This window comes from Bombina bombina, chromosome 2, assembly GCF_027579735.1.
Source record: "Bombina bombina isolate aBomBom1 chromosome 2, aBomBom1.pri, whole genome shotgun sequence".
In the NCBI taxonomy this organism is placed as follows: Eukaryota; Metazoa; Chordata; class Amphibia; order Anura; family Bombinatoridae; genus Bombina; species Bombina bombina.
Window position 1 is genome coordinate 1,001,155,871 of NC_069500.1, and position 13,994 is coordinate 1,001,169,864.

At 38.7% G+C, this 13,994-nt stretch overlaps 1 protein-coding gene across 4 annotated transcripts in view; it reads left to right on the forward strand.

Moving 5' to 3' along the window:
* Positions 1–13,994, forward strand: part of ALPK1 (alpha kinase 1) — a 527,820-nt gene that overhangs the window by 488,496 nt on the left and 25,330 nt on the right. For all 4 annotated transcript variants that reach the window (XM_053703556.1, XM_053703555.1, XM_053703557.1 and 1 more), the window contains exons 12-13: positions 6,091–6,244; positions 12,456–12,618. In XM_053703556.1, the coding sequence (XP_053559531.1) occupies positions 6,091–6,244; positions 12,456–12,618 (317 nt within the window). The remainder of the gene's footprint in view (positions 1–6,090; positions 6,245–12,455; positions 12,619–13,994) is intronic.

Consider the following 13,994-nt stretch of genomic DNA (forward strand, 5'->3'; position numbering starts at 1 on the left):
TAGGATGATTTTTAATTTTGAGCTCATATTTATGCTTTTCCTTCGGGAATGTTTTCTGGAATCGATGCTTGTGATTTTGTAATCGCTCAGTTTACTTCTATGGAAGTTTGTTTGCTGTGAGGACATGTTAGTCCTATGTTTTGTCTGCTGTTTATCCCCCATCTCTGGGGGTGTCTATCTGTGGCCTTGACAGTATCGGCCCTTGGTTTCAGGCTGGTCCTGATTGGGTTTGGATCCTTCTGTTCTTGCGGCCTGTTTCAGACAAATGGCGCCTGATCTGCCTGGCTGGTCCGGTTGAGGCGTTGAGTGCTTCACATTATTGTTGGTGTTATTCCTTGTTTGTAACAAGTTCAGCTAAGAATTTTGAGAGGACCTGAGGGTCTGCAAGGCATGGGGGATTGGTTCAGTCTTTGTTAGCCTTCTAGCTGGTCGACTGGGACTCGGTGAAGTTCCACTGTGGCACGCTTTGTTTTTCCGTTATTTCATTGGGAATTTAAGTGTTTTCTTCCCCGCGTGGGTTGGAAGTTTGGAAGACTCAGGGCCTCCTTGCCGCTGGTTTCTGGTGATCTTGCCTTTTTAGGGGCTCCTTGGAATTGTCCTTTTTCTGGACCTGTTCTTTTTGAGACTCTTCCTTCGGGTCGGCTTTCTGGACTTTGTCCATTCTTCTTAGCGGTTTGGCCTCCTTATGGGGGTAGCAAAGTAGCATTGTGGTTGGAGAAATAGTCATTTGATGATTATACTCTCTTTAAGGAGGGCTGTGTGGCTTTCCTACTATAGGGAGTTTGTCATTTTCCCTATCAGGGATGTTGGGCTATGTTGTCTCCTTCCCCAATCTTCGCTTAGGGTTTTTTTCTAACGGGGTTGGGATGCTCTGCATTCTTTTCCTTGGGTGTGGTCCTCTAGTTACGTACTCTGAGGCTATATGGAGACTGGCCTTTGTTCTACTCACTCTTCGGGTGACTTGTCCTCGATGTTCTCCCTTGGTCTTTAGAGTCTTGGCGTGTCTCTGTCGTGCCCTAGCTCCTCTTCGGAGTGTTGGACTTCCGCAAGGGGTGTTCTCTTCCTTTTGGGTTGGGATCTACGAGTGAGTCTTGTTCCCGTTCTCCGGGGTAGTCCGGTTATTCCCCTGTGAGGTCTGTTTCTTCACATGAGGTAGTTGTGTTCCCTGGAGTGTTGTTTGTTTTAAACAATTCTTGGGCTCAGATCTTAAGTTTTTGTTTTGGATCTTCCTGGATGTCCGGAAACTTATGATCCTGTTGCTGGTTCGGGGCGATCCAATTTTCCAGGGACCATAGTTTATGACCTTCAGACTGGCCTATTGAGTCTGCTAGCAGCTTGACCAGGATTCTGGGCGCTTTTGGATACGCTCCTTATGGCTTGCCTGGTCCTTTCAACGATTTCTGTGTTCATTAGTGATGTCTGGATGATTTCATTCGGCTTTGTTTTCAACAGACTATGGCTCATGTCTGGTAAGCATGTGCGCTGTTCTTATATATGCCTTTCCCTTTGGGGGGGTTGTTTGTCCTTCTTAAGGAGGTTTTTTTCCTCTCTCTGAAGGGTTGTTATCCTCTCCTGTGTGCGGGAGGTTGGAACAGGTGTTTTTATCCTGTATGTTCTGTTTCGTCTGTGGAGATTGCAGTCTCCATGTTGAGACTGTCAGTTATGCTGGGTCTTCATAGGGATCATCTGTATCTTGCTATGTTCATCTCCTATGGGGTTCTCTTGGGAGGACCCATTTGAAGGAGCTCTTTGGGCTCCCGAGTTCTGTTGGGGTGGCCTAATTCTCCCCATTCTGTCCTTCTCTGGGGGTTGGTGATTGGGGTCCTTTCTGTTCCCCCTGTTTTTCAGACCAGCCTGTCGCTTGATTGGTTCGGTGTAGAGCAGGATCTGAGATCTATTGTACATCCTCGGGTCATTTGAGGTTTGGTAAGCCTCTTTGAGGTTCTGTGATCCTCTATGTTCTAGATGTTGAGATGGACTGGCGGCTTTTAAATAGCCTTTGATGTGTCCACTGTTTAGTGGATGTTTTTGCAGCTGACTATTAGGGTTTGATTCTCTTTTCAGCTGCTCTTACTTGCCTACAAGTATTCTATTTCAGAATCATCCTGGTATGACTGTGGCGTGTGGTGTTGACTCAGGTGTTCGCTTATCTGGGGTTGCTACACGTATTCGATCTCTGAATATTTTGATATTCTGAGTTATCTTGTATCTTGAGGACTCTGTCTTCAGTTGTCCTTTGGGGTGCGGTTGCACTGTTTTTAGGAGCAGTTTTCTCCTTGGTTTCAGATTCCTGGTCTTAACATTGTGGTTCTTTGTTTCGGGGTCTGGGCATTGCCTGCCTTGTTTCTCAGGACCGGTTCAGGTTACTGTGAGCTTGGTTCGGTTTTTGGGGTTCCTTATTTTATTTGGAACTTCTTGTACCCTATTTAGGGGTCTTAGGGAATCCTTGATTTTTTTTCCACGTCTTCTCCTTTTTGAGTGGTTTCGGTGGTTGATGCCTTTTCTCTAGTAAGGGGTGTGTGGTTAGGGACTGACTGCTGAGCGGCAGTGTCTCCTGGAGGCGTGTTGGCTCAATTGAGTCTATTTCTGCGGTCTCTAGCAAGGCTTATGGACTATCTTCGGTCAGTGTCCTTGGGGCTTTTTCTTTTTTCAAAGTTTTCTAGGCTTCAGACGAAGCAGGGTTTTTTGGGTAGGGTTTTGCAGGCCTGGTGCTCTCAGAATGGGCCGCCTCTTGTACCCACCCATTTTGCATTCAGTGTCCTTGGGTATTGTTTTCCCAAAAGTAATGAATGCAGCTGTGGACTCTTTCCATTTATATAGAAAAACATAAATTATGCTTACTTGATAATTTTATTTTCTTCAGATGGAAAGAGTCCACAGCTCCCCCGTCTGTGTTTTTTTATGTGGGGCATCTATTATATTTATTCTTCTGGCACATTTTTACCCTGATATTTCTTCTACTGTTCCTTGTTCCTCGGCAGAATGACTGGGGGATGAGGAAAGTGGGAGAGGTATTTAAGCCTTTGACTGGGGTGTCTTTGCCTCCTCCTGGTGGCCAGGTTCTGAATTTCCAAAAGTAATGAATGCAGCTGTGGACTCTTTCCATCTGAAGAAAAGAAAATTATCTATCAGGTAAGCATAATTTATGTTACTTTCCTATAGCAGGTACATTGCCACTTGTCTGTACAGCAATGGTCAGACCATTTTTAAAAAAAACATTTTGTGAGACTGAAATGAGCATTTCACTTGACAATCTTTTGAACATCAGGCCCCTAAGGGTGATGTTAAAAACCAGACATGGACTCCGTATCCAATAAGCCTAGAGGGATATGGCTGCACCTCACTGACGAGGCTCACAGAAGGCCAAAATGATTGTCTGTGGCTGCCATGTTCCCTGTTCACACAAGGATTGCCTGTTATTTCGATGCTGGACCATCCTGTACAGGCAGTATTGGACTGATATACTGCAGGGAAGTTCTCCTCTGTGAAAATTGGGCTTAAAGAGTCTGCTCCCACATGGTGACTTGCCAAAGAACAACCTGCTTGTGCTCTTGTGTGTTCCTGGTTGAGCACTTCTCTTTCTGTATATTAAAGTTGTTGGAAAAAGTGTTTTCTGATTGATTGGAATTACCAGTATCAAATTGCTTCCATGCAAGGTAAAAGGGTGTTATTTGTAATTGTAATTTTGTTTTACTATTTTCAGCATAACCTACTTAACTTGTTTTATACATACACAAAAATAGGTTTATCATAAAAAAACAATTTTATAATTACAAATGATGATATGGGATCACAATGGTATCGATTTATCAAGTAGATTTTTCACATTGAAAAGCATAGCTTTAATAAATTGCAGTTTAGTTTATGAGTTGTGAAATCTATTTTCTTCTTAATAATAGTCTTGCAACATATCTTTGAAATGTAAATAAACTAATTTATCTTTCTCTGAGCAAAAGATGTCTCTTCTTGATATGTTCTGGAAAGGTAACAGCTGCTGGACACTTTCTTTCTAGAATGAGTGAAAAGTCAAATTTCACACTGCTCAGAACCCCTGGGTAGAACAACATGTCTGACATATTGTAAAAGTTTGAATATTTTAAGACGTTTTATTTTATACATACACAGTGGTTTATCGAGGGTAACTCTAAGGATGATTTTAAAGAATTAAAAAGTTGTGCTAATTGATTTTTATTTTCAAGCTAATTTTTTGTTTATGCAAAGATTACAACATACTTGTTCATTGGCAGTTCACTCCATTGCTTAATAAAGTTTTAAATATATCTAAAAACTCATAACAAAAACCTTAGAATTCAAAGCCATTTTAGTAATTTCTCATTTCTTTCTTTTCAACTCAACAATCTTTTTTTCTCTGACAAGGTTAATAAATAAACCCCGGTAACACATTTCGTAAATAGTTTTTTTTTATGTAAATCCTAACAGGTGTTCTTTAAAAGTTTGAGCAAATTGAGCTTGCTCCTTTTGGTTTTGAGATATTGATAGTTTATATTCTTTCTAAACAAACACACACACACACACACACACACATATATATATATATATATATATATATATATATATATATATATATATATATATCTTTCAAATTAACTAATGTAAAATAATAATTGTAACATATTATCTTAACAATTTGTTGTGCAGGTTAAGCAACAATGCATAAAGGGACCTAGATTTTCAATTGCACAATAGTGCATAGCAAATTCCATTGCAATATATATATATATATATATATATATATATATATTTATATTTTTTATTTATTTTTTCAAAAAAAGAAAACACTTCCTTGAAAAGTAATCAGTGATAATTTTTCTTGTGCACATGAAAAATGTAATCTGTAGTCTGTTTAAACTCCTTAATATATATGAAGGATTTTAACATGAAGTGTGTGGCGTTTTTACAGACGCGTCTAACTTATGTGATTAGCAACACAAAAAGAATATATGGTGCTTAGCACTTTTAATTGGAGCATTTTTATTGCCTTGATTGATGGCTACCTGTGTATTTCACACCTGATTGGCTCAACAGCCTTCTTCGGCTTTCTCAGGAATATTTTATATTTCATTAACATGTCCCTTTAATATGTACAGCCTGTAGGAAAGAAGATAGGTGATGCAATGAAAACGTTCAGTTACTGTATATTAAAGGATTTAATACAATTTGGGAGGAAAAAAATATACATGAAAAGATAAATAGCAGAACTACTAATGATTTGATGTTGGAGGGTAGAAGGTTCAGCAATAATCTGCAAAAGTTTCTATTTACCGAAAGGGTAGTTGTTAAATGGAATAACCTTTCTGTTTTTGTGATAAATCTGTAAAGGAATTCAACAGTACCTGGAATTAGGGATGGGCGAATGTGCTAAAAGTGAAATTCGTTTGGTAGAACGAAAAGTCTTGTGGACATTTGTTTTGGACAAACAAATGTTGATAAGAATGAAAATCTATTAAAATTTGGTAATTGAATGTTGTTTCAGGTTTTCAAATGTTACTTTTGTTTTCAAATGTTCATAATTAGATAGAATATCCACATTTGAAATTTCTAATGTAACATTCGGTTTAACAAACACTATTCACAAGTTCAATAGTTCATGTGGTAGGGAATTTAGTAAATTGATTAAAAATAGATACAAATATATCAATTTCAATGTTTCTATTTTGAATATTGCATAATTTGAATATTACATTTAAAGAGAGCATTAGAAATACTATTACAAACATATCGATTCAAATTTGTCTAATTTGAATATTGTATAATTTGAATATTGCATTTAAAGAAATCATTAGAAATACTATTACGTTAAATGAATGTTAGCATGTTGTACAAACATTTGAAATTCAAAACTAATGTGTTAAAATTAGTTTCATTTTTCAAATGTTGCAAAACATTCGCTCATCCGTACCTGGAATTTAAAAAATACTAAGCTAATAATTCATTAAACCTATAGTTTAGTCAGTAGCACTGACATTTTTAATGGCCCTTCTAAATTTGTATAGTCCATCAATATCTACATTATGTTTCATTGTTTTTGTCTATTGTATCTAACTTGTTATGTCATTTAAATTATTTTAGATGCGTTGCATCTCAAGTTCTCAAAAAAGTCTGAGCTGTGGAAGGCCCAAGAAACGTATGTGTACTTTGGAGATTACGTGACTGTCACAAAAAAGGGAAAACAAAGAAAAGCATTTTGGATACACTTTCTGCACCAGGATGAAACTTTGGGAAGGTATTTTTTTTTATACATTTTATGCTTTGTACTAGAAAAGAAAAACTACAGATAGTATTTGAATTTGTTATGACTGTACATACTTAAAAGGACTTGAAAGTCAAAAGTAAAGGGATATATTAAACAGTGCTCATTTAGTACAAACAAATATGTTAAATCAAAATAAACATAAAAAACAGATTGTGTAAAGAACAGCAACTTACTTTCCTGTCACAACACGCTTCTTCTCATTGTCAGATGGGGTGTTGTTGTTTCAAATGTAACAAACTGGGGGGGGGGAGAGCAATGAGACTAAACTTAGTAACTGAACCGCCTCAAGTACGTTAATCAGCTCCTACAAAACAAACAACAACTCAGTACTGGAAAGTAAATTCTAATATCAAAGCCAGACATACCTTTGTATAAGTTTAGTCTCACTATCGAATGCAGCTTGCATACATTAGTTAATGCAGATCTTCTGATAGGGTTACGGTAAACTTAGTCAAACAGTCTGGGTCAAGGCCTCGCGGGAAAAAGCAGCAAATAATCATTTAACAAATGCAGAGACCACAAACATGACAAAGTCAAATACCAAGTCATTCGCAAGCAAGGGGTTAATACAAAAGTGTAGTCAGGGAGAGCAGACGTCAAACCAGTGAGGTTCTGTAACTCAATACACTGCAACCACATGCTACAAACACAGAGCTAATGTAGACTACTGCAATTAAGGCCCAATTGATCTTCTAGGCCTCCTTAAAGTACAGTATGTCTATCTGCTCCAGGGACCATAATCACTGTTTTAGCCAAGTGCAGGTTATCACACTTGTTTACTTGCAAAATGAACTCTGTGCTCTCAGTGTAGCCAATGCTCTCAGGAAGATAAGATAGCTGATATGTTGATAACTTAAAGGGACACTAAACCCACATTTTTTCTTTCATGATTCAGATAAAACGTGCAATTTTAAGCAACTTTCTAATTTACTTATATTATCAATTTTTCTTTGTTCTCTTGCTATCTTTATTTAAAAAGCAGGAATGTAAAGCTTAGGAGCAGGCACATTTTTGGTTCAGAACCTGGGTTATGCTTGCTTATTAGAGATTTTTCAATTTACTTATGTTATCAAATTAACATTGCTTCTTTGGGATCCTTTGTTGAAAAGCATACCTAGGTAGGCTCAGTCGGGAGGGTGATTTCTTCTGACACCTCTTTTTTTAGTGTAGGTGAAGGTTTTAACACGAAAGGAAGCTATTTTAATTGACACAATAAAGATACAGGAGTTATTTGTAAACAGTTTTAAGGACCATTAAAGGGCAATACAAGGGACAGTCTAGCCCCAATACATAATTGTGATTACTTATTGTTAAATATCAGAAAACAGGGCCGGCTCAACCATGGGACCAAGTAGGTCCAATGAATCCATGCAGTACTTGACAAGGGGCAGCACTTCAGTGATTGATTCAATGTCAGACCCAGACCACTCCTGGTCCAGTCACAGGCTCCCAGCAGCATAACCTCATCACGCATAAAGACACAGAATTGGTCAGTGGCTACATCACAGGTGGGACAAGTGCATCTCTTTCCTATCTTCCTTTCCACTTATGGCGCAATTGTGCATAACTATTATAACTACTGGTTGTATGCAGGTAGGCTTAGTAAAGTCAGCAGCCAGCCTAGTAGGTTGATATGCTAAGCAGTAATGTTACTACTGGGGCAGGTGTCATTGCAGTCTTGGACCTAGACCCAGGCAGCACAATATCTTGAGCCAGCCCTGCCAGAGAAGCATCCTACAACTGGTCCCGCATCTATAAGCCTGTCAAAAGTACATGAAACATTTAAATATTGATAGTTTGTTAGGAGCCAAAAATGGCCACCAAACTCCGCCTACCATTTACATGTATATTTTGATATGTTAAAGGGACACTGAACCCACATTTTTTCTTTCTTGATTCAGATAGAGCATGTAATTTTAAGCAACTTTCTAATTTACTCCTATTATCAAATGTTCTTCATTCTCTTGGTATGTTTATTTGAAAAGCAAGAATGTAAGTTTTGATGCCGGCCCATTTTTGGTGAACAACCTGGGTTGTCCTTGCTGATTGAACAGCACCAATAAACAAGTGCTGTCCATGATTCTGAACCAACAATTTGCTGGCTCCTTAGCATAGATGCCTTCTTTTTCAAATAAAGATAGCAAGAGAACAAAGAAAAATTGATAATAGGAGTAAATTAGAAAGTTGCTTGAAATTGCATGCTTTATCTGAATCATGAAAGAAAAAAATTGGGTTCAGTGTCCCTTTAAGCTTCTACAATCACAATCAACTCTTAAATAAGTTTTCCTGCTCTCACATGCAGATTTTTGTATGTGCAATATGAAATAGCTAACTGAAAAATATTAAACATGCACAGCTTGGCGGCCATTTTTGGCTGCTAAGAAACAACGATTATTTAAAAGTTTCATGTACTTCTTACAAGCTTATAGATGTGGAAACTTTGCAAGATGCTTGCCTGGTATGTAACAATAAGTAATAAAGAATAGGTAGCGGACTAGACTGTCCCTTTAAATACAGTAGAATTGCATAATCACCAAATGCATAATAAAAAAGAGAATGCAATAGCACGTAATTTGAAATTAGTAGTACATTTTTTTCCTGACAATTTTAAGTTAGTTACATTTTCACTCCTGTATCACATGACAACCATCAGCCAATTGCAAATTGCGTATATGTATATACTGCACACTTGCACATGCTCAGTATGAGCTGATGACTCATGTGCAAATAAAAAAAAAATTATAATGGAAGTGAATTGGAAAGTTTTTTTTAAAATTTAATTTTCTATCTGAATCATGAAAGTTGAATTTTGACTTTAGTGTCCCATTAATACACTCCAGCAGGTAAAATTGATTATTTGGAAAACATTAAAGGGACAGTCAACACCCGACACAACCGGATTCCATATGTTTGTAACGCAAACAAAGATCCACCTGCACCGGCTCCCTTCTCTATTACCTCTATCCTTGCCCTAGGAATCCTTCCAAATACTTATGTTACTCTAGTCGAAATATGGCCGCCAAACTCCTCCCCCTCTTCCTTCCCCATCTCACTTCCAAATCACGCTCGTTCATGAAGGGATTGATGACGCGCACGATATGTCATTGCGCATTTGTAAATCAGCAATTGGACTTGACGCATCCAATTAATTAGATCAGTATTAAGTAATACAGTACTGTTTAAAATATAATATGTCGGAAACTATTGGGGAAAATAAAGTTCCGCTTTTTTGGTTCCTATTGAATCGCGCATGCGCAAAACACAGTGAACGAGTGAAGATTCTGACCGAGGATTCCATTCTGATTGGAGAATGGATTGAAAGAGAAGGTTAGTACGTAACCGTGGGGGGAGTTTGGCGGCCATATATTTTGACTACATTAACGTATGTATTTGGAAGGATTCCTAGGACAAGGATAGAGGTAATAGAGAAGGGAGCCGGTGCAGGTGGATCTTCGTTTGCGTTACAAACATATGGAAACCGGTTGTGTTGGGTGTTGACTGTCTCTTTAAAGGGGAGATGCATTTATAGTACACTGTTTCTTTAAAGAAAAGAGGCACTGGAAAGGCCCCTTCACAAAACGACCTATCCCGTTACTTATTTTGACTCTTCAGCTCTGCGAAAATTTTACTCTCATAATCAGTTGTACATGTTTGAGGAACGTTGTCAATCTATAGCCAGATATCAGACACTAAGATTCGAAGCAGAGATTCTCTCTTCTTGTCCACCAGAGAAGCAGGCGAAAGAAAGATGTGCAGCATTGCACGGAATGTCACTGTTTATTCAGAATAGTAAAAGCAAAACTATTTACAGTTGGGCAAAAAAGTATTTAGTCAGCCACCATTTGTGCAAGTTCTCCCACTTAAGAAGATGAGAGAGGCCTGTAATTTTCATCATAGGCAGAGGCATAACTTGAAACCACAGGGCCCAGGTGCAAGAATCTAAGAAGGACCCCCCACCCCTCCAAAAAAAATGTGAATTTGATATATATCTTTTTTTTTATATATTTAATTAAAACACAGAAAAAAAAATGTGAATCAGATGTATGCAAAAGGAGGTACCCTGTGCCCACAGTCTGTGAGATGGTCTGACCCCCTATTACTGTATATAGTGACACTGTTTAACCCACCAGTACTGTATATAGTGAGTCAGTGACACAGTCTGTAATCTGCCGGTGAGATGGCTGGCCTGACCCTACCCGTCCCAGTACTTTATACAGTAACCACAGTAGTCTGTGACATGGTCCAGCCCCCCCCGTACTGTATATAGTGGTACTGTATAGACTGACACTGTTTACCCCCCGCCCACCCATGCTGTAGTAACAAGGTCTGTAATTTGCTGGTTCCACAAACATACACATGCATAAATACACACACAGTCACATACATACATACACACACATAAACACCAATGGGTAAAACAGAAACACTAACCCCTGTAGTCAGAGACACTAGTGAAGCATCATGTCACACTCACATGATATCAGTGCAGGTCAACGTTTTTTATTGTTAAAAAAAAAAAAATGTTTTATTGAAGCTGGGCCCCCTGTAGTTTCGCCACTGATCATATGTATACCTCAACTATGAGAGACAAAATGTGGAAACAAATCCAGACAATCACATTGTCTGATTTGGAAAGAATTTATTTGCAAATTATGGTGGAAAATTAAAAAGTATTTGGTCAATATCAAAAGTTCATCTCAATACTTTGTTATATATCCTTTGTTGGCAATGACAGAGGTCAAACGTTTTAGGTTTGTAAATCTTCACAAGGTTGTCACACACTGTTGGCCCATTCCTGCATGCAGATCTCCTCTAGAGCAGTGATGTTTTGGGGCTGTCGCTGGGCAACACGGACTTTCAATTCCCTCCAAAGGTTTTCTATGGGGTTGAGATCTGGAGACTGGCTAGGCCACTCCAGGACCTTGAAATGCTTCTTACGAAGCCACTCCTTCATTGCCCGGGCAGTGTGTTTGGGATCATTGTCATGCTGAAAGACCCAGCGACGTTTCATCTTCAATGCCCTTGCTGATGGAAGGAGGTTTGCACTCAAAATCTCACGATACATGGCCCCATTCATTCTTTCATGTACACGGATCAGTCCTCCTGTTCCCTTTGCAGAGAAACAGCCCCAAAGCATGATGTTGCCACCCCCATGCTTCACAGTAGGTATGGTGTTCTTTGGTTGCAACTCAGCATTCTCTCTCCTCCAAACACGACGAGTTGTGTTTCTACCAAACAGTTCTACTTTGGTTTCATCTGACCATATGACATTCTTCCAATCCACTTCTGGATCATCCAAATGCTCTCTAGCATACTTCAGACGGCCCCGGACATGTACTGGCTTAAGCAGGGGGACACGTCTGGCACTGCAGGATCTGAGTCCCTGGCGGCGTAGTGTGTTACTGATGGTAGCCTTTGTTACGTTAGTCCCAGCTCTCTGCAGGTCATACACTAATTCCCCCCGTGTGGTTCTGGGATGTTTGCTCACCGTTCTTGTGATCATTTTGACCCCACGGGGTGAGATCTTGCGTGGAGCCCCAGATCGAGGGAGATTATCAGTGGTCTTGTATGTCTTCCATTTTCTAATTATTGCTCCCACAGTTGATTTCTTCACACCAAGCTGCTTGCCTATTGCAGATTCAGTCTTCCCAGCCTGGTGCAGGTCTACAATTTTGTTTCTGGTGTCCTTCGACAGCTCTTTGGTCTTCACCATAGTGGAGTTTGGAGTGTGACTGTTTGAGGTTGTGGACAGGTGTCTTTTATACTAATAACAAGTTCAAACAGGTGCCATTAATACAGGTAATGAGTGGAGGACAGAGGAGCCTCTTAAAGAAGAAGATAAAGGTCTGTGAGAGCCAGAAATCTTGCTTGTTTGTAGATGACCAAATACTTATTTTCCACCATAATATGCAAATAAATTATTTCCAAATCAGACAATGTGATTGTCTGGATTTGTTTCCACATTTTGTCTCTCATAGTTGAGGTATACCTATGAGGAAATTACAGGCCTCTCTCATCTTCTTAAGTGGGAGAACTTGCACAATTGGTGGCTGACTAAATACTTTTTTGCCCCACTGTATGTACTACTGTTTCGCAAAGCATTAATGAGGACAAACTTGTAGTGATTTTGTTTAATTGATCATGACCAAATCTTCAGTGCGTACATTTTTTTTTATTTTAGATATGTTGGGAAGGAATACAGGGAAGATAAGAGTATATTCTATCATTTTAATGATGTTGAGCGTCAAATGACTGCGCAGTACTATGTGACGGAATTCAACAAAAGGCTATATGAGCTAAACATTCCCACCCAAATATTTTACATCCCATCATCTGCAATCTTGGTAAGAACTTTATCTTTATGTGAAAAATGTATTCAGTATAAAATTACTCTAAAATGCATAGAAAATTTATTTAATGGCTATGGCAAACTAGGTTTAGAAATTGCACTCTTTATTTATTATCTTTTAGTTGCATGTTGTGATGGTTCTGGTATAGTTTTAGTGGATTTCAGAAAGTAGAGCCAAATTAATAGTGAAATTGTTTAATAACAAAATGACAGGTCACTCTGGAAAAATCAACTATGAATCCTTTATTTGGCAAACTAAAATCAAGGCAATTAACACTGGAACAACAATTAGTGCAATATTCACAAATATACAGTCAATAACTTGGTAAAAAAATGAGTATTTGTAAAATACTGGAGTACACAGCTATAAGCAGGTTCAGAAGAGCAAGAATGTTTTTAACGAAAAGGTTTTATTTGTGTGAGCAGCTTCTGCATTTGTGATGTGATAACCCCCATTCTCTCTAGCTGGTCAGGAGATTTACCATCTCTTTATACCTCACCATGTCTGATTGATAATGCCACATGGAATGAGGATTTGCCACCCCCCAACTTAATGGAGAGAAAACTCTCTTTCAAATGAGGGATCCCGTTCGACTCAGAGTTAGAGGGACAGTAAACTTACAAACTAAAGGGACAGTAAACTTACAAACTAATGTTATATAATTCTGCACATAGTGCAGAATTATAAAACATTAGCTTACCGGCAGATGTATACATTAAAGTATTGCAGACATTTTTTATGTAAAAGTTCTTTTTGCCAGAACGCCGCTCCTTGCTCTACTGAGCGGGTCTGGTTTTTACACAGCGCATCGCAGCAACACTGTCTAGTCACAGTGTGCCTGGTCGCGCCATTAAAATGAATGTAGCTCGCTCCCGCTACTAGACCAGAGCAGCGTTCTGGTAAAATGAACTTTTACATAAAGTTTTTCTGCAATCATTTAATGTATAAAGCTGCCGGTAAGCTAATGTTATATAATTCTGCACTATGTGCAGAATTAAATAACATTAGTTTGTAAGTTTACTGCCCCTTTAAAAGATAATCACCTGGCTGAGTGAACACCAGGGACTTTTACTTTGGAGGGGAGGAGGGCTATTATATAGCCCGTATCTACCCCTCTGATTTAATTAAATGAGAATGAGACTCCCTGCTTGAAAAAATGGGATTCATCTGTTTTTGAATAAGGAGTTCCTGTAAATTGCAAGGGACCATCATGGTAATGAAGATCGACTAAGTACACAGAGGTGCATGAAACCCATTTTGTCCCTCCTTCCAGTTTGGGGACCCCATATCCCTGTAATTAGTAGGTAATTGCCATAAACAAATGTCAATCACTTACCTAATGTATTTACTTTAGAGGGCATAGTGGGTCT